This window comes from Rhinopithecus roxellana, chromosome 22 (genome assembly GCF_007565055.1).
Source record: "Rhinopithecus roxellana isolate Shanxi Qingling chromosome 22, ASM756505v1, whole genome shotgun sequence".
NCBI lineage: Eukaryota > Metazoa > Chordata > Mammalia > Primates > Cercopithecidae > Rhinopithecus > Rhinopithecus roxellana.
The window spans coordinates 10,915,651-10,937,570 of NC_044570.1; the positions used below are offsets into that span (position 1 = coordinate 10,915,651).

Consider the following 21,920-nt stretch of genomic DNA (forward strand, 5'->3'; position numbering starts at 1 on the left):
CTCGGCTCACTGCAACCTCTGCCTCCCGAGTTCAAGCAATTCTGCTGCCTCAGCCTCCCTAGTAGCTGGGATTACAGGCATTATGCCTCCATGCCTGGCTAATTTTTTGTATTTTTAGTAGAAATGGGTTTTCACCCTGTTAGCCAGGCTGGTCTCGAACTCCTGACCTCAGATGTTCTGCCCACCTCGGCCTCCCAAAATGCTGGGTTTACGGGAGTGAGCCACCGTGCCTGGCTGCCTATAGCAGTATTTAAAAGGAGGTAATTGTCATTGTGCTATATACTAATGCAAACTCGGACTAATATTCCTTATGATTAACAAGTGTTATATTTTTACCAAGGATATTTAGTCCTGACTGGTAATCAGAAAAATGCAAATTAACATAAAATAAGATCTATTTTTTAAAGTCATGCTGATATATAAAAAGTAATTCTAGTGTTGGCATATGTGAAGAAAAACGCATTCTCATACACTGTTGGTATATGAAATTGGTAAATTATTTCCGAAGGGTAACTTAGTGCTGTGTATCTAAAATTCAAATAACCCGACATCTCTTTAACTCAACAACTCCATTTCTGGGGCTAGATTTCACAGGAAAACATAACTTGTGTAAACATGCACACACTTACTAAGGGCATTAATTATATATTACACATAATGAACAATAGATTAATAAATATATAAAATCTATGTAATAACAAGGTGAATTGAAAGTATTTAGAAAGTAATATAAAAAATATGGGGTAACAGATGTTAGACTCTTTAGCCTAGTTTTGGCTGACAGTCATCTGCAGATACAGTTTGTGTGAGGGACAGCTGAAGGTGCCATCTTACTCTGTCAATCATTTGAAGATGTACCTGCAATATTTCATAAAGATGAAAATTTATTTCTAGTGAACTTATACACTTGTCAATAAATAGTAACTTTAAAAATGTAGTTGATCATAAACGATCTTTTCTAATTAGGGAGTAATTATGACTATGTGATTTAAAAAGGTAATTTTGAACTTGTAACTTTACTGAATAATCTCCAGTATCCTTTTTTATAATATATACTAGAGTGACTAGTAACAGAAACTTTAGCGGAATATCCTTTCCTTACTACTTTTCAAGTATATGCATTCTTTTGAAGATGCTGAAGTGAGAAATTAAATATCTGAGAGCTGCAAAGGAAAAATAATCCAGAACATGGAAGTTTTATTAGGATGATAAACAACATCTGCAGAGGTAGATCACAAGATGAGCTCTTTATTTTTTCACAAAATGCATTTTAAGAGAAATGTCTTTATCTGCAGATGCACCTTAAAACAGGAAAATGAAGAAAAAGCAAATGTTAATACACTGTACAAAAAACATAGAGAAGAATTAGAAAGGAAAGAGAAACAACATAAGAAAGAAGTTGAAGCAAAACAACTTGAACCGACTGTTCAGTCACTAGAGATGAAACCAAAAACTGCAAGAAATACTCCAAATCAGTTCAATCAATCTTTGGTAAAAATTCTATATTTTAAACTTTATTTATCAATTTTACTTATAATATCCACTTGATTTAATATATACTATTTAGGTCTAAAACAAACCAGAAATGTTATCTCACTTTTAAAAATGAATGATGACACTTACAGGTACAATTATTAATATTTATTATAAGTCTTGGCATCCACATAGGATATTATTTTATTACCAAGTGCTTTTGCAAACAACAATATGCCATAATGTATACTTAGTGATAACCTATTGATAAAAATGTTGTTCCCAATAAAATTGTTCCTTGTACTTCCCTATTTCATATTGATTACTGTACCTAAAATAAAATAAAGAAGAAACAGAAATTATTGCAATCACAAATAATCTCATGATATTCTAAGAAGAGCTCTATAAATTTTATCTTTTTTTTTTTTGCTTTATTTTTTTTCATTTTTTTGTTATACTTTAAGTTCTAGGGTACATGTGCATAACATGCAGGTTTGTTACATATGTATATTTGTGCCATGTTGGTGTGCTGCACCCATCAACTCGTCAGCACCCATCAATTCATCATTTTGATTATGTATAACTCCCCAATGCAATCTCTCCCCCCTCCCCCCTCCCCATGATAGGCCCCAGTGTGTGATGTTCCCCTTCCCGAGTCCAAGTGATCTCATTGTTCAGTTCCCACCTATGAGTGAGAGCATGCGGTGTTTGGTTTTCTCTTCTTGTGATAGTTTGCTAAGAATGATGGTTTCCAGCTGCATCCATGTCCCTACAAAGGACGCAAACTCATCCTTTTTTATGGCTGCATAGTATTCCATGGTGTATATGTGCCACATTTTCTTAATCCAGTCTGTCACAGATGGACATTTGGGTTGATTCCAAGTCTTTGCTATTGTGAATAGTGCCACAATAAACATACGTGTGCATGTGTCTTTGTAGTAGAATAATTTATAATCCTTTGGGTATATACCCAGTAGTGGGATGGCTGGGTCATATGGTACATCTAGTTCTAGATCCTTGAGGAATTGCCATACTGTTTTCCATAATGGTTGAACTAGTTTACAATCCCACCAACAGTGTAAAAGTGTTCCTATTTCTCCACATCCTCTCCAACACCTGTTGTTTCCTGACTTTTAATGATTGCCATTCTAACTGGTGTGAGATGGTATCTCATTGTGGTTTTGATTTGCATTTCTCTGATGGCGAGTGATGATGAGCATTTTTTCATGTGTCTGTTGGCTGTATGAATGTCTTCTTTTGAGAAATGTCTGTTCATATCCTTTGCCCACTTTTTGAAGGGGTTGTTTGTTTTTTTCTTGTATATTTGTTTGAGTTCTTTGTAGATTCTGGATATTAGCCCTTTGTCAGATGAGTAGATTGCAAAAATTTTCTCCCATTCTGTAGGTTGCCTGTTCACTCTGATGGTAGTTTCTTTTGCTGTGCAGAAGCTCTTTAGTTTAATGAGATCCCATTTGTCAATTTTGGCTTTTGCTGCCATTGCTTTTGGTGTTTAAGACATGAAGTCCTTGCCCATGCCTATGTCCTGAATGGTACTACCTAGATTTTCTTCTAGGGTTTTTATGGTATTAGGTCTAACATTTAAATCTCTAATCCATCTTGAATTAATCTTTGTATAAGGAGTAAGGAAAGGATCCAGTTTCAGCTTTCTACTTATGGCTAGCCAATTTTCCCAGCACCATTTATTAAATAGGGAATCCTTTCCCCATTTCTTGTTTCTCTCAGGTTTGTCAAAGATCAGATGGCTGTAGATGTGTGGTATTTCTTCTGAGGACTCTGTTCTGTTCCATTGGTCTATATCTCTGTTTTGGTACCAGTACCGTGCTGTTTTGGTTACTTTAGCCTTGTAGTATAGTTTGAAGTCATGTAGCGTGATGCCTCCAGCTTTGTCCTTTTGACTTAGGATTGTCTTGGCAATGCGGGCTCTTTTTTGGTTCCATATGAACTTTAAAGCAGTTTTTTCCAATTCTGTGAAGAAACTCATTGGTAGCTTGATGGGGATGGCATTGAATCTATAAATAACCTTGGGGAGTATGGCCATTTTCACGATATTGATTCTTCCTATCCATGAGCATGGTATGTTCTTCAATTTGTTTGTGTCCTCTTTGATTTCACTGAGCAGTGGTTTGTAGTTCTCCTTGAAGAGGTCCTTTACATCCCTTGTAAGCTGGATTCCTAGGTATTTGATTCTCTTTGAAGCAATTGTGAATGGAAGTTCATTCATGATTTGGCTCTCTGTTTGTCTGTTACTGGTGTATAAGAATGCTTGTGATTTTTGCACATTAATTTTGTATCCTGATGCTTTGCTGAAGTTGCTTATCAGCTTAAGGAGATTTTGGGCTGAGACAATGGGGATTTCTAACTATACAATCATGTCATCTGCAAACAGGGACAATTTGACTTCTTCTTTTCCTAACTGAATACCGTTGATTTCTTTCTCTTGCCTGATTGCCCTAGCCAGAACTTCCAACACTATGTTGAATAGGAGTGGTGAGAGAGGGCATCCCTGTCTTGTGCCAGTTTTCAAAGGGAATTTTTCCAGTTTTTGCCCATTCAGTATGATATTAGCTGTGGGTTTGTCATAAATAGCTCTTATTATTTTGAGGTACGTTCCATCAATACCGAATTTATTGAGAGTTTTTAGCATGAAGGGCTGTTGAATTTTGTCAAAAGCCTTTTCTGCATCTATTGAGATAATCATGTGGTTCTTGACTTTGGTTCTGTTTATATGCTGGATTACGTTTATTGATTTGCGAATGTTGAACCAGCCTTGCATCCCAGGGATGAAGCCCAATTGATCATGGTGGATAAGCTTTTTGATGTGCTGCTGAATCCGGTTTGCCAGTATTTTATTGAGGATTTTTGCATCGATGTTCATCAGGGATATTGGTTTAAAATTCTCTTTTTTTGTTGTGTCTCTGCCAGGTTTTGGTATCAGGATGATGTTGGCCTCATAAAATGAGTTAGGGAGGATTCCCTCTTTTTCTATTGATTGGAATAGTTTCCGAAGTAATGGTACCAGCTCCTCCTTGTACCTCTGGTAGAATTCAGCTGTGGATCCATCTGGTCCTGGACTTTTTTTGGTGGGTAGGCTATTAATTGTTGCCTCAATTTCAGAGCCTGCTATTGGTCTATTCAGGGATTCAACTTCTTCCTGGTTTAGTCTTAGGAGAGTGTAAGTGTCCAGGAAATTATCCATTTCTTCTAGATTTTCTAGTTGATTTGAGTAGAGGTGTTTATAGTATTCTCTGATGGTAGTTTGTATTTCTGTGGGGTCGGTGGTGATATCCCCTTTATCATTTTTTATTGCATCTATTTGATTCCTCTCTCTTTTCTTCTTTATTAGTCTTGCTACCGGTCTGTCAATTTTGTTGATCTTTTCAAAAAACCAACTCCTGGATTCATTGACTTTTTGGAGGGTTTTTTGTGTCTCTATCTCCTTCAGTTCTGCTCTGATCTTAGTTATTTCTTGCCTTCTGCTAGCTTTTGAATGTGTTTGCTCTTGCCTCTCTAGTTCTTTTAATTGTGATGTTAGAGTGTCAATTTTAGATCTTTCCTGCTTTCTCTTGTGGCATTTAGTGCTATAAATTTCCCTCTACACACTGCTTTAAATGTGTCCCAGAGATTCTGTTGTATCTTTGTTCTCATTGGTTTCAAAGAATATCTTTATTTCTGCTTTCATTTCGTTATGTACCCAGTAGTCATTCAGGAGCAGGTTGTTCAGTTTCCATGTAGTTGAGCGGTTTTGATTGAGTTTCTTAGTCCTGAGTTCTAGTTCGATTGCACTGTGGTCTGAGAGACAGTTTGTTATAATTTCTATTCTTTTACATTTGCTGAGGAGTGCTTTACTTCCAATTATGTGGTCAATTTTGGAAAAAGTGCGATGCAGTGCTGAGAAGAACGTATATTCTGTTGATTTGGGGTGGAGAGTTCTATAGATGTCTATTAGGTCCGCTTGGTGCAGAGATGAGTTCAATTCCTGGATATCCTTGTTAACTTTCTGTCTCGTTGATCTGTCTAATGTTGACAGTGGAGTGTTGAAGTCTCCCATTATTATTGTATGGGAGTCTAAGTCTCTTTGTAAGTCTCTAAGGACTTGCTTTATGAATCTGGGTGCTCCTGTATTGGGTGCATATATATTTAGGAGAGTTAGCTTTTCCTGTTGAATTGATCCCTTTACCATTATGTAATGGCCTTCTTTGTCTCTTTTGATCTTTGATGGTTTAAAGTCTGTTTTATCAGAGACTAGGATTATAACCCCTGCTTTTTTTTTGTTCTCCATTTGCTTGGTAGATCTTCCTCCATCCCTTTATTTTGAGCCTATGTATGTCTCTGCATGTGAGATGGGTCTCCTGAATACAGCAGACTGATGGGTCTTGACTCTTTATCCAGTTTGCCAGTCTGTGTCTTTTAATTGGAGCATTTAGTCCATTTACATTTAAGGTTAATATGGTTATGTGTGAACTTGATCCTGCCATTATGATATTAACTGGTTATTTTGCTCGTTAGTTGATGCAGTTTCTTCCTAGGCTCGATGGTCTTTACATTTTGGCATGTTTTTGCAATGGCTGGTACCGGTTGTTCCTTTCCATGTTTAGGGCTTCCTTCAGGGTCTCTTGTAAGGCAGGCCTGGTGGTGACAAAATCTCTAAGCATTTGCTTATCTGTAAAGGATTTTATTTCTCCTTCACTTATGAAACTTAGTTTGGCTGGATATAAAATTCTGGGTTTAAAATTCTTTTCTTTAAGAACGTTGAATATTGGCCCCCACCCTCTTCTGGCTTGTAGAGTTTCTGCCGAGAGATCTGCTGTTAGTCTGTTGGGCTTCCCTTTGTGGGTAACCCGACCTTTCTCTCTGGCTGCCCTTAAGATTTTTTCCTTCATTTCAACTTTGGTGAATCTGGCAATTATGTGTCTTGGAGTTGCTCTTCTGGAGGAGTATCTTTGTGGTGTTCTCTGTATTTCCTGAATTTGAATGTTGGCCTGCCCTACTAGGTTGGGGAAGTTCTCCTGGATGATATCCTGACGAGTGTTTTCCAACTTGGTTCCATTTTCCCCCTCACTTTCAGGCACCCCAATCAGACGTAGATTTGGTCTTTTTACATAATCCCATACTTCTTGCAGGCTTTGTTCATTTCTTTTTCTTCTTTTTTCTTTTGGTTTCTCTTCTCGCTTCATTTCATTCATTTGATCCTCAATCGCTGATACTCTTTCTTCCAGTTGATTGAGTCGGTTACTGAAGCTTGTGCATTTGTCACGTATTTCTCGTGTCATGGTTTTCATCTCTGTCATTTCGTTTATGACCTTCTCTGCATTAATTAGTCTAGCTGTCAATTCTTCCACTCTTTTTTCAAGATTTTTAGTTTCTTTGCGCTGCGTATGTAATTCCTCCTTTAGCTCTGAGAAGTTTGATGGACTGAAGCCTTCTTCTCTCATCTCGTCAAAATCATTCTCTGACCAGCTTTGATCCGTTGCTGGTGATGGGCTGCGCTCCTTTGCAGGGGGAGATGCGCTCTTTTTATTTGAATTTCCAGCTTTTCTGCCCTGCTTTTTCCCCATCTTTGTGGTTTTATCTGTCTCTGGTCTTTGATGATGGTGACGTACTGATGGGGTTTTGGTAAAGGTTTCCTTCCTGTTTGATAGTTTTCCTTCTGACAGTCAGGACCCTCAGCTATAGGTCTGTTGGAGATTGCTTGAGGTCCACTCCAGACCCTGTTTGCCTGGGTATCAGCAGCAGAGGTTGCAGAAGATAGAATATTGCTGAACAGCAAGTGTACCTGTCTGATTCTTACTTTGGAAGCTTCCCCTCAGGGGTGTACTCCACCCTGTGAGGTGTGGGGTGTCAGACTGCCCCTAGTGGGGGATGTCTCCCAGTTAGGCTACTCAGGGGTCTGGGACACACTTGAGTAGGCAGTCTGTCCATTCTCAGATCTCAGTCTCCGTGTTGGGAGATCCACTGCTCTCTTCAAAGCTGTCAGACAGAGTCGTTCGCATCTGCTCAGGCCTCTGCTGCTTCCCCTGTTTTTTTTTTTTTTTTTTTTTTTTTTTTTTAGCTGTGCCCTGTCCCCAGAGGTGGAGTCTATAGAGACAGGCAGGTTTCCTTGAGCTGCTGTGAGCTCCACCCAGTTCGAGCTTCCCAGCGGCTTTGTTTACCTTCTTAAGCCTCAGCAATGGCGGGCGCCCCTCCCCCAGCCTCGCTGCTGCCGTTTCGGTTAGATCGCAGACTGCTGTGTTAGCAATGAGGGAGGCTCCGTGGGCGTGGGACCCTCCCGGCCAGGTGAGGGATATATTCTTCTGGTGTGCCCGTTTTCTTAAAGCACGGTATTGGGGTGGGAGTTACCCGATTTTCCAGGTGTTGTGTGTCTCAGTTCCCCTGGCTAGGAAAAGGGATTCCCTTCCCCCTTGCGCTTCCCAGGTGAGGTGATGCCTTGCCCTGCTTCAGCTCTCGCTGGTCAGGCTGCAGCAGCTGACCAGCACCGATTGTCCAGCACTCCCTAGTGAGATGACCCCAGTACCTCAGTTGAAAATGCAGAAATCACCGGTCTTCTGTGTCGCTCGCCCTGGGAGTTGGAGACTGGAGCTGTTCCTATTCGGCCATCTTGCTCCGCCCTCACCACCTTTTCAGATTTTAAATGCATCAGGCTCTTAATTAATCTTCCCCAGAACTGGGAAGACCTAGAAGGGGAGAGATTGGGCTGCATTAATGAGGCCATTTCAATCTTTTGGCCCTGCAGTAGCCATTTCAAAATATGGCAAAAAAAAATATTTAGGGGTTAAATACTTTGATTTTCTTCAGCTTCTTTTCTCTGTGATGCTGGACTGGAATGAGGTTAGAAAGTAAGCCACATTATAAGAGTTAATAAAACTCATCTGATGAGATTTTATAGTTTGAAGCGTGTGATTTCCAGACCCTTTGGATAGAAATTGGGGCCAAAGGAAACAAGTCTTATTCCTCAATATAAATCTCTCAGCGCTTTAAGCAGTGAAAGAAAGATTTTTCATTTAATTTTACTGACTTCACACTAATGAAAAGAATCGTTTTTAAAACATAAATCTTTCTTTCTATAAAAAGGACATGCTGTTGATTCTCTTAGGCCTTGACCTCTGGCCAGTGATCTGAAACCAAGCAACGTCTGTCTCCAGATCACTAGTACCAAAATCACTAGTACCAAATTAATTTGGGGTGGAGGATAACAGGTTTATTGAGAAATAATGAACACACCATGCAATTCACTAATCATAATATACAAGTCATTGCCTTTCATATTTTGAGAGAGTTATGCAGTCCTCATTACAATCAATTTTAGAACATTTTCATCACCTAAAAACAAACCCCACATTATTTAGCCATCTTCACTAGTTTCCCCTTCCTCCCTCAGCCCTAGGGAACCACCCACTTTCTTTGTATAGATTTGCCTATAAGCCTCTGAAATAATAAGCAAGTGGTCTACAGTGACTGGTTTATTTCACTTAGCATAATTTTTCATGCTGCATCTGTGCTGTAGCAGGTATTGATGCAGGGTTTTTGCTCCTTAGTTCAGCTACATCTGGGTTCTTCTGTCATGACCAGGAAAAATTAAGCATGAAGACACATTGAAGAGTGAGGAGGACAGAATTTATTAAGTGAAAGGAAAGTGCTCAGCAAAGAGAGGGGTCCTGCAAACAGGTTTCCACCTCACAATTGAATACCAGGAGCACATGAGCTGAAGTGGTCAGGCTCCTCCCCTGCATAAGGCGGGAATTCCTGGTGACTCCTCCCCATCCCCCCAGTGCTTGTAGGCCTCCAGTCCTCTGCTGGCATGTCCAGGCAAGACAAGTCCAGGTTCCCTTAGCAGCACATAACATCTGGTGTAAATGCTTGTGGGACTGCTTGAAGATTCTCCGGGGACACTTCCGTATCTGCCTAGGCATTTTGCTGTCTCCTCCTAATACAGTATCAGTACTTAATTTCTTCTTATTGCTGACTAATACTCCACTGTATGGATACATCAATCATTTTATTTATCCATTCGCCAGGTGATGAACCTTTGGGTTCTTCCCCACCCAAACGTGATGGACGCTTTGGTTGTTTCCACTTTTTGACTCCTATTAATAATGCTGCTGTAAACATTTATGTATGAGTTTTTGTGCTTGCATATGTTTTTATTTTTCTGGAGTATATACTTATGACTGGAATTTCTGGATCATATGGTGACTTCATGCTGAACCTTTTGAGGAGCTGCCAGTTTGTTTTCCAAAGTGGCTGCACCACTTTACATTCCCAGTAGCATTGGAAAAGGGTTTTAATTTCTTTGCATTTTTTCCTAACACTTACTTCCTCTTTTTTATTGAACAAAGATTTCATCCTGTCGTGTGAAGTGATACCACATGTGGTTTTGATTTACATTTTCTTAATGACTAATTACGTTAAGCATCTATTAATGTACTTGTTATCCATCTTTATATCTTCTTTGCAGAAATATCTATTCAAAATCTTTGCCCATTTTTAAAATTGGGTTATCTTGTTATTTATGAATTGCAGACATTCTTTATATGTCCTATATATGTAAGTCCCTTATCAGATATACGCTTCTCAAATACTTTCTTCTACTCAGTGTCTTACCTTTTCACTTCTTGATACTGTCTTCTCAGGCACAGCAGTTTTCAATTTTGAAGTCCAATGAATCCATTTTTCCTTTGGAGTCATAGCTAAGAAAACACTGCGAAATGCAGTCACAGAGATTTATGCCAGGGTTTTCTTCTGAGGGTTTTATAGTTTTAGCTGTTACAGTGAACTGTTTTGAGTTAATTTTTAAAGAAGATATTTGGTCCAGCTTTATTTACTTTTTGCATATGGATACCCAGTTTTCCCAGCACCATTTGTTGAAAAGACTATTCTTTTCCCATTCTGTTCTTTTGTTAACCTTGTATAAAATCAATTGACTGTAAATGTGCAGGTTTATTTTTAGATTATCAACTCTTAGCTTGTTTACGTCTATTCTTATGACAAGGCCAAATCAAATTTAATGAGGAGTTTTCTTCCATCATATTGCATATTACCAGATGTCTTGTGTCATAATAAAAATTAAATTTAGTGGAATATCTTTAACTTCACCTTTTGTGTCTCAAAGACGTCTCTGGCCAGTTTATACCTTACTTACTCTAAGACATGATGGGAAGTCAGGCATACAAGACACACTTGATTTCTTTTTTTCTCCATTCCAACCTTTAGTCTCTTTTCCATTGCCTCACTCTATAGTTATATTTGCGGAAAGTTTTGATCACAGGATCGGCTGACATAGTCTAATATTTAGTGCATTATGTTTTGCTAATTCATTGTACTTCATAGAATCTTCCATAGATGTCTACCATCCAGGAAGGAGAAGTTTAAGTCTGAGTTGCCAGCTTTCCTCAGTGGAAATCAAGTGAAGTCATCATCTTTCAGTTCTCAGATCCTCTTTCCACCTAGTAGCTGGTTCTCTTGGGTAGCACTGTGGCTAATACTTTTCTTGGTGCCAATCTTGCATTTTCAGAAACCACAGTTCCCTGTATTGACCTCCTTTTACTGAAACAAAGATGCACAGCTCTGCTTTCTAGCTCAGTAGATGATTCTTGGAATATGAAGTTTAATTCATTCCAAGAAGAAGTCTTAGGAGTGCAGCACTTCAAAATCGGGTAATGTTCAGGCAATTTTTTTTTTTTTTTTTTTTTTTTTTTTTTTTTATTATACTCTAAGTTCTAGGGTACATGTGCATAACGTGCAGGTTTGTTACATATGTATACTTATGCCATGCTGGTGTGCTGCACCCATCAACTCGTCAGCACCCATCAATTCATCATTTATATCATGTATAACTCCCCAATGCAATCCCTCCCTCCTCCCCCCTCCCCCCTCCCCATGATAGACCCCAGTGTGTGATGTTCCCCTTCCCAAGTCCAAGTGATCTCATTGTTCAGTTCCCACCTATGAGTGAGAACATGCGGTGTTTGGTTTTCTCTTCTTGTGATAGTTTGCTAAGAATGATGGTTTCCAGCTGCATCCATGTCCCTACAAAGGACGCAAACTCATCCTTTTTATGGCTGCATAGTATTCCATGGTGTATATGTGCCACATTTTCTTAATCCAGTCTGTCACAGATGGACATTTGGGTTGATTCCAAGTTGGGGGTGTAGGCTATTAATTGTTGCCTCAATTTCAGAGCTGCTATTGATCTATCAGGGATTTTAACCTTTCTTCCTGGTTTAGTCTTAGGAAGAGTGTAAGTGTCCAGGAAGTATCCATTCTTCTAGATTTTTAGTTGATTGTAGTAGAGGCGTATCTTTCTATAGTCTTCTTGATGGTAGTTTGTATTTCTGTGCGTGGTCAGTGGTGAATCCCCTGTAGATTTTTTATCTGATCTATTTGATTCCTCTCTCTTTTTTCCTGTAGTAGTCTTTGCGACTCGGGCAGAGCGGCGGCTGGGCAAGGGGTCTGGGGGAGCGGGGAATCAAAAACACAAGAGTTACTGAGGTAATGCGACAGGCAGGGTGGGTCGAGGAGGGGGTGGTTTTTGTGTGGGGGGCTAGCGCGGCTAGTGTCGCGCGCTGCAGCGAATGGCCGAGGGTATTGCGCTGCCGGTCTGGAGCTGGGACGATGGGGGGCAGAGTGGGCGCGAGGGGGGCTGGTATCGCTGTGTCTCTAGTTAGGGTGAATGTGAGATCTTGCCTGTCTTGCAGCTGGTGCAGTGTAGTGGCGATAAATTTCCCTCTATCACACTGAATTTAATGGTGCTCCCTGATCGATTTTGTTGTATCTTTGTTCTCATTGGTTCAAAGAATATCTATTATGCTTTCAATGTAGTATGTACCCTAGTAGTCATCAGGAGCAGGTTGTTTGTTTCAGTTTCCCTGTAGTTGAAGCCTCCCTCTTCCCTTCTCCCTTTCGTATCTCACTTCCCATCCTCTTTCCACTTCCCCCCCCACTCCTCCCCCCCCCCCCCCCCCCCCCCACCTTCTTCCCCCCCCCTCCCCCCCTTCCTCCCCCCCCCCCTTCCTCACTCCCCCCCCCCCACCCCCCCCCCTTCCCCTCCCCCCCCACCCCCCCTCCCTCCCCCCCCCCTCCTCCCCCCCCCCCCCCCCCCCCCCCCCTCCCCCCCCCCCCCCCCCCCCTCTCCCCCACCCCCCTCCCCCCCCCCCCCCCCCCCCCCCCCCCCCCCCCCCCTCCTCCCCAATCCTCTCCCTCCCCCCTCCTCTCCCTCCGCCGTCCCCCCCCACCACCCCTTTTTCGCCACCCCCCCCCCTTGAGTTTCTTAGTCCTGAGTTCTTTTCGATTGCACTGTGGTCTGGAGACAGTTTGTTTAATTTCTATTCTTTACATTTGCGAGGCGTGTTTACTTCCAATTATGTGGTCAATTTTGGAAAAAGTGCGGAGTGCTGTGAGAAGAACGTATATTCTGTTGATTTGGGGTGGAGAGTCTATAAGATGTTCTTTAGGTCGCTTGGTGCAGAGATGAGTTCAATTCCTGGATATCCTTGGTAACTTCTGTCTGCTTGATCTGTTATGTTGACAGTGGGTGTTGAAGTCTCCCATTATTATTGTATGGAGTCTAAGTCTCTTTGTAAGTCTCTAAGGACTTGCTTTATGAATTGGGTGCTCCTGTATTGGTGCATATATATTTAGGAGAGTTAGCTTTTCTGTTGATTGATCCCTCTTAATTTGTAATGGCTTCTTTGTCTCTTTTGATCTTTGATGGTTTAAAGTCTGTTTTATAGAGGACTAGGATTAAAACTGCCTTTTTTTTTGTCTCTCATTTGCTTGGTAGATTTCCTCCACCCTTTTTGAGCCTATGTAGTCTCTGCATGTGAGATGGGTCTCCTGAATACAGCAGACTGATGGGTCTTGACTCTTTATCCAGTTTGCCAGTCTGTGTCTTTTAATTGGAGCATTTAGTCCATTTACATTTAAGGTTATATTTGTTATGTTGAACTTGATCCTGCCATTTGATATTAACTGGTTATTTTGCTCGTTAGTTGATGCGTTTCTTCCTAGGCTCGATGGTCTTTACATTTTGGCATGTTTTTTGAATGGCTGGTACCGGTTTGTTCCTTTCCATGTTTAGGGCTTCCTTCAGGGTCTCTTGTAAGGCAGGCTGGTGTGACAAAATCTCTAAGCATTTGTTATCTGTAAAGGATTTTATTTCTCCTTCACTTATGAAACTTGTTTGGCTGATATAAAATTCTGGGTTTAAATTCTTTTCTTTAGAACGTGTATATTGGCCCCCACCCTCTTCTGGCTTGTAGAGTTTCTGGAGAGATCTGCTTTAGTCTGTGGGTTCCCTTTGTGGGTAACCCGACCTTTCTCTCTGGCGCCCTTAAGTTTTTTTCTTCATTTCAACTTTGGTGAATCTGGCATATGTGTCTTGGGTGCTCTTCTGGAGGAGTATCTTTGTGGGTTCTCTGTATTTCCTGAATTTGAATGTTGGCTGCCCTACTAGGTTGGGGAAGTTCTCCTGGATGATATCCTGACGAGTGTTTTCCAACTTGGTCCATTTTCCCCCACTTTCAGGCACCCCAATCAAACGTAGATTTGGTCTTTTTACATAATCCCATACTTCTTGCAGGCTTTGTTCATTTCTTTTTCTTCTTTTTTCTTTTGGTTTCTCTTCTCGCTTCATTTCCTTCATTTGATCCTCATCGCTGATACTCTTTTCCTGTGATTGAGTCGGTTACTGAAGCTTGTGCATTTGTCACATTTCTCGTGTCATGGTTTCATTTCTGTCATTTTGTTTATGACCTTCTCTGCATTAATTAGTCTAGCTGTCAATTCTTCCACTCTTTTTTCAAGATTTTTAGTTTCTTTGCGCTGCGTATGTAATTCCTCCTTTAGCTCTGAGAAGTTTGATGGACTGAAGCCTTTTTCTCTCATTCTTCAAATCATTCTGACCAGCTTTGATCCGTTTGCTGGTGATGGGCTGCGCCTCCTTTGCAGGGGGAGATGCGCTCTTTTTATTTGATTTCCAGCTTTCTCTCCTGCTTTTTCCCCATCTTTGTGGTTTTATCTGTCTCTGGTCTTTGATGTGGTGACGTACTGATGGGGTTTGGTAAAGGTTTCCTTCGTTGATAGTTTTCCTTTGACAGTCAGGACCCTCCGCTATAGGTCTGTTGGAGATTGCTTGAGGTCCACTCCAGACCCTGTTTGCCTGGGTATCAGCAGCAGAGATTGCAGAAGATAGAATATTGCTGAACAGAAGTGTACCTGTCTGATTCTTACTTTGTAAGCTTCCCTCTAGGGGTGTACCACCCTGTGAGGTGTGGGGTGTCAGACTGCCCCTAGTGGGGGATGTCTCCCAGTTAGGCTACTCAGGGGTCTGGGACACACTTGAGTAGGCAGTCTGTCCATTCTCAGATCTCAGTCTCCGTGTTGGGAGATCCACTGCTCTCTTCAAATGTCAGACACGAGTCGTTCGCATCTGCTCAGGCCTCTGCTGCTTCCCCTGTTTTTTTTTTTTTTTTTTTTTTTTTTTTTAGCTGTGCCCTGTTCCAGAGGTGGAGTCTATAGAGACAGGCAGGTTTCCTTGAGCTGCTGTGAGCTCACCCAATTCAGCTTCCCAGCGGCTTTGTTTACCTTCTTTAGCCTCAGCAATGGGGGCGCCTCCCCCAGCCTCGCTGCTGCCGTTTGGTTAGATGCAGACTGCTGTGTTAGCAAGAGGGAGGCTCCGTGGGCGTGGAACCCTCCCGCCAGGTGAGGGATATATTCTTCTGGTGTGCCGTTTTCTTAAGCACGGTATTGGGGTGGGAGTTACCCGATTTTCCAGGTGTTGTGGTCTCAGTTCCCCTGGCTAGGAAAAGGGATTCCCTTCCCCTTGCGCTTCCCATGGAGGTGATGCTTGCCCTGCTTCAGCTCTCGCTGGTAGGCTGCCCAGCTGACCAGCACACGATTGTCCAGCACTCCCTAGTGAGATGACCCCGTACCTCAGTTGAAATGCAGAATCACCGGTCTTCTGTGTCGCTGCCCTGGGAGTTGGAGACTGGAGCTGTTCCTATTCGGCCACTTGCTCCGCCTCCCCACCCTTTTCAGATTTTAAATTCATCAGGCTCTTAATTAATCTTCCCCAGAACTGGGAAGACCTAGAAGGGGAGAGATTGGGCTGCATTATGAGGCCATTTCAATCTTTTGGCCCTCAGTAGCCATTTCAAAATATGGCAAAAAATATTTAGGGGTAAATACTTTGATTTTTTTTCAGCTTCTTTTCTCTGTGATGCTGGACTGGAATGAGGTTGAAAGTAAGCCACTTATAAGAGTAATAAAACTCATCTGATGAGATTTTATGTTTGAAACGTGTGATTTCCAGACCCTTTGGATAGAAATTGGGGCCAAGGAAACAAGTCTTATTCCTCAATATAAATCTCTCAGCGCTTTAAGCATGAAAGAAAGATTTTTCATTTATTTTACTGACTTCACACTAATGAAAAGAATCGTTTTTAAAACATAAATCTTTCTTTCTATAAAAAGGACATGCTGTTGATTCTCTTAGGCCTTGACCTCTGCCAGTGATCTGAAACCAGCAACGTCTGTCTCCCGTCACTAGTACCAAAATCACTAGTACCAAATTATTTGGGGTGGAGGATAACGGTTTATTGGAATAATGCACCACCATGCAATCACTAATCAAATTACAAGTCATGCCTTTCATATTTTGAGAGGTTATGCAGTCCTCATTACAATCAATTTTAGAACATTTTCATCACCTAAAAACAAAACCCACATTATTTAGCCATCTTCACTAGTTTCCCCTTCCTCCCTCAACCCTGGGAACCACCCACTTTCTTTGTATAGATTTGCCTATAAGCCTCTGAAATAATAAGCAAGTTGTCTACAGTGACTGGTTTATTTTACTTAGCATATTTTTCATGCTGCATCTGTGCTGTAGCAGGTATTGATGCAGGGTTTTTGCTCCTTAGTTCAGCTACATCTGGGTTCTTCTGTCATGACCAGGAAAAATTAAGCATGAAGACCATTGAAGAGTGAGGAGGACAGAATTTATTAAGTGAAAGGAAAGTGCTCATTGTCTGTTACTGGTGTATAAGAATGCTTGTGATTTTTGCACATTAATTTTGTATCCTGAGACTTTGCTGAAGTTGCTTATCAGCTTAAGGAGATTTTGGGCTGAGACGATGGGGTTTTCTAAATATACAATCATGTCATCTGCAAACAGGGACAATTTGACTTCTTCTTTTCCTAACTGGATACCCTTGATTTCTTTCTCTTGCCTGATTGCCGTAGCCAGAACTTCCAACACTATGTTGAATAGGAGTGGTGAGAGAGGGCATCCCTGTCTTGTGCCAGTTTTCAAAGGGAATTTTTCCAGTTTTTGCCCATTCAGTATGATATTAGCTGTGGGTTTGTCATAAATAGCTCTTATTATTTTGAGGTACGTTCCATCAATACCGAATTTATTGAGCGTTTTTAGCATGAAGGGCTGTTGAATTTTGTCAAAAGCCTTTTCTGCATCTATTGAGACAATCATGTGGTTCTTGTCTTTGGTTCTGTTTATATGCTGGATTATGTTTATTGATTTGCGAATGTTGAACTAGCCTTGCATCCCAGGGATGAAGCCCACTTGATCATGGTGGATAAGCTTTTTAATGTGCTGCTGAATCCGGCTTGCCAGTATTTTATTGAGAATTTTTGCATCAATGTTCATCAGGGATATTGGTCTAAAATTCTCTTTTTTTGTGTGTGTCTCTGCCAGGCTTTGGTATCAGGATGATGTTGGCCTCATAAAATGAGTTAGGGAGGATTCCCTCTTTTTCTATTGATTGGAATAGTTTCAGAAGGAATGGTACCAGCTCCTCCTTATACTTCTGGTAAAATTCAGCTGTGAATCCATCTGGTCCTGGACTTTTTATCTTCTGGCTTTTTAAAAACATACTATAAATCATAGTCAGCCATATTCACCCCACAATACCACAGGACACCAGAACTCATTCCTCTTATCTAACTGTAATTCTCTATCCATTAACCAGCCTCCCCTCTCCTACTTCTGTGAGCTTTTTTGTTGTTGTTAAGAGACAGGACCTTGCTTAGTGTAGTCTGGGCTCTGGGCAGCTGTAGTCATCCAGATTGGAGACAGTGGTTTGATCATAGTTCACTGTAGCCTCAAACTTTTGGGCTCGCATGATTCTCACACCTCAGCCTCCTGAGCAGCTGGGATTATGGGCATGCAGCACTGCACCTGTCTGATTTTTGACTTTGTAGAGATGTCTCCCTGTGTTGCCCAGGGTGCTCTGGAACTTTCAGCCTCATGTGATTCTCCTGCCTTGGTCTTTTAAAGTGCTAAGAAATAACAGGCATCAGCCATGTTGCCCAGCCCTCAGTTTTTCCTCAGCTCCCACACAGGAGTGAGAATGTGCAGTATTTATCTGCACTTAACATAACATCCCTCAGACTGATCCACGTGGCCACAAATAACAGGATTTAATTCCTTTATATGGTGAATAGTATTCTATTGTGTATGTGTACCACAGTTTTTTGTCCATTCATTTGGTGATGGACATATAGGTTGATTTGATACATTAGCTGTTGTGAATAGTGCTACAACAAACATGTGATGACAGGTATCCTTGTGATCTATTGTTTTCTTTTTTCTGTTGCCTGAATACCCAGTAGTGGGGTTGCTGGGTCCTTGGGCAGTTCCATTATTAGATTGGTGAGAAAAACTCATGTTGTTTTCTGTTTTCTGTAGTGGCTGCACTAATTTACCTTCCCACCAACAGCATGTAAGAGTTTCCTGTTCTCTGGAGCCTCACCAGCATTTGTTATTTTTATATCTTTTTTTTTTTTTTTTTTTTTTTTTTTTTTTTTTATTGAGACGGAGTCTCGCTCTGTCGCCCGGGCTGGAGTGCAGTGGCCGGATCTCAGCTCACTGCAAGCTCCGCCTCCCGGGTTTACGCTATTCTCCTGCCTCAGCCTCCCGAGTAGCTGGGACTACAGGCGCCTGCCACCTCGCCCGGCTAGTTTTTTGTATTTTTTAGTAGAGACGGAGTTTCACAGTGTTAGCCAGGATGGTCTCGATCTCCTGACCTCGTGATCCGCCCGTCTCAGCCTCCCAAAGTGCTGGGATTACAGGCTTGAGCCACCGCGCCCGGCCTATTTTTATATCTTTTCAATGATAGAAATGTATTCAAATTGAAGCAAGATTGTATCACGCTGTAGATTTGATTTGTATTTCCCTGAGGATTAGTGATACTGAGCATTTTAAAATTTATTTATTGGCTATTTGTATTTCTTTTTTCTAAAAAAAAGTATAGTCAGATATTTTGTTTGATTTTGAACTCAAATTTTTTTTTAACGGTCAAGTTGTTTGAGTTTCTTGTATATTTTAGATATTATTCCCTTATTAGATGAGTAGTTGACAATATTTTCTCCCACGCTACAGGTTTTCTCTTCACTCAGTTGTTTGCTGGCCGGAAGCTCTTTAGCTCAATGTAGTACCATTGGTCTATCATTTGTTTTTTCCTGTGCTTCTGATGTCTTACCCATAAAAATCTTTGTGCAGACTAATGTCCTCAAGCATTTTCCCTATATTTACTTACAGTAGTTTGATAATTTGGGGCCTTACATTTCAATCTTCAATTGATTATGCGTTTCTTTTGTTATATGGTGTTACAGAGGAAGCTAGTATCATTCTTCCCCATATGGATATTTAGTTTTCCCAGTGCCATTCATTTGAAGAGACTGTCCTTTCCCCCTGTATGTTCTTGACACCTTAGTCCAAAATCAGTTGGCTTTATTTATTATGTGGATTTATTTCTGGGTGCTGTATTCTATGGCCTTTACCCCAAGAATCATTACTTCTTAAAATGCAATTCAATTTGTCAGGAAACATTTGCAGTCTAAGGAAAGGCTTATGGCATCAGAATCCTTATTTACAAGATTCATTATTTTGTGTCTTTTTTGAAATATGGTCTTTGTCTGTCATTCAGGTGGAAGTGCAGTGGTGTGGTCATAATTCACAGCAGCCCTGAACTCTAGGTAGAAGCCATTCTTTTGCCTCAGTCTCCCAACTAGCTGACTCTACATGCATGAGCCACCATGCCCAGCTAATTAAAAAAAAAAATACACACACACACACACACACACACACACACACACACACACACACATATATATATATATATAGACATGGGAGTATCACTATGTTGCTCTGGCTGATCTCAAATTCCTGGCCTCCAGTGATCTTTCTGCCACAGCCTCCTAAAGTGCTGGGATTACCGGCATGAGCCACAATCCCTAGTATAGAGAATTAAATTATTTTCAAAATCTTATTCCCAGAGTCATTTATTGACTGTAGCCTAAATCACTCAAAATGATATGTCTGACACTGTTTTGACATATTATGGGGAGTGAGGATGAGGGAGGGGGTTAGACAATTTTCACTGAGAGATCACTTATTGCCATTGAAGGAGGAACAGAAATGTATTATCAGGAAAATAAAAGTCAGATGAAGTGCAAAAGTTCTCTGGAAAGATGATGACAGTAAAGCATATAGTTTTGTGACTCATGGTAGCTTTAACTTTGCTCTTAAAATTCTGAGTAATTTCAGGCTTTACATTTGAAGAATCTACTGTGTTACAGATAACATTTTATTGCAAGTAAATACTTGTCAAAATTTACTATTGGTTTTGTATTAGATTATTCTTAGCCTACTTCATTATCAAACTATATTATTTCATTTATACAGTTTGATGATCTTATGGCAGAGAAGGAAGCTGTATCTTCAAAATGTGTCAATCTGGTGAAAGACAATCAAGTTCTTCAACAGCATTTATTATCTATGAAACAAGTACAACAGGAATGTGAAAAACTTGAGGAGGATAAAAAGATGCTGAAAGAACAAATATTAAATCTTAAGACCCATATGGAAAACAATATGGTAGAACTTGGCGAAGTACAAGAATATAAATCGGAGCTTGATGAAAAGGCAATGCAGGCAATAGAAAAATTAGAAGAAATCCATTTACAGGTTAGTTTTCTAAATCAGGTAAGTTTATCTGTAAAGTGCTTTCATTCATTTCACTGCAAACTGTATTTTGGATGTGTATATATTGTGTTTCTTCTGCCTCTCTTGTAACAATTTGCTTTGTAGAGTTCTACAAAAAAAGGCATCTGTTTTTTATTTTAAATACGTAAATTTCCATTATCATTATAACAGGATCAATCTTTCAGAGTAATGATTCTCACTATGGAGTCATTTGATGGTTAAGATCAGTTGACATAAGAAAAAATTGTGATTTAGAAATTATGTGATACTTTTGAATTGGCCTTAAGCTGAATGAATGGAATATAGAATGGAATGGAATAGAATGGAATGGAATGGAATATGGAATGGATTAGAATAGAATGGAGTATGGAATAGAATGGAATACGGAACAGAATGGAATGGAAAGGAATATGGTATGGAATGTAATGGAATATGGAATGGAATGGAATATGGAATGCAATGGAATGGAATATGGAACGGAATGGAATGGAGTGGAATGGAATATGGAATGGAATATGGAATGGAATGGAATGGAATGGAAAGGAATGGAATAGAATACGGAATGGAATGGAATATTGAACGGAATGGAATGGAATATGAAATGGAATAGAATGGAATGGAATATGGAATGGAATGGAATATGGAACGGAATGGAATGGAATGGAATGAAATGGAATGGAAAATGGAATGGAATAGAAGGAATGGAATGGAATGGAATAGAGTATGGAATGGAATGAAATGGAGAGGAATCTGGAATGGAATGGAATTGAATGGAATACAATGGAATGGAATGGATTATGGAATGGAATGGAATATGGAATGGAACGGAATGGAATGCAACGGAACGGAACGAAAAGAAATACGAAATGGGATGGAATGATGAAACGGAAGGGAACGGAATGGAATGGAAAAAATTATGGAAGGTAATGGAATATGGAATGGAATGTAACATGGGATGGAATGGAATATGGAATGGAATATAACATGGCATGCAATGGAATATGGAATGGAATGTAGGGGAATATGGGTTGGAATGCAATATGGAAAGGGATGGAATGGAATAAAATGGAATATGGAACGGAAAATGGAATGGAATGGAATAGAATGGAATATTATAAAAGGAAGTGGAATGGAATATGGAATGGAATGGAATGGAATGCGGAAAGGAATGGAAGGTAATATGGAATTAAATGGAATAAGGAATGGAACGGAAAGGAATGGATTGGAATATCGAATGGAATATAATGGAATGGAATGGAATGAGGAATGCAATGGAATGAAATATGGAATGGAATGGAATATGGAATGGAATGGAATGGAATATAGAATGGAATGGAATATGGAATGGAATGAAATGGAATATGGAATGGAATAGAATGGAATGGAATATTGAATGGAATATAAAGGAATGGAATGGAATGGAATGGAA

At 40.3% G+C, this 21,920-nt stretch overlaps 1 protein-coding gene across 1 annotated transcript in view; it reads left to right on the top strand.

Annotated features, from left to right (window-relative positions):
- LOC104671204 (ankyrin repeat domain-containing protein 20A2-like) overlaps positions 1-20,713 on the top strand; it is a 52,767-nt gene extending 32,054 nt beyond the window's left edge. The window contains 3 exon segments of the mRNA XM_030926332.1: positions 1,296-1,491; positions 20,192-20,491; positions 20,663-20,713. Coding sequence (XP_030782192.1) covers positions 1,296-1,491; positions 20,192-20,491; positions 20,663-20,713 — 547 coding nt within the window.
- The last annotated feature ends 1,207 nt before the right edge of the window (positions 20,714-21,920 follow it).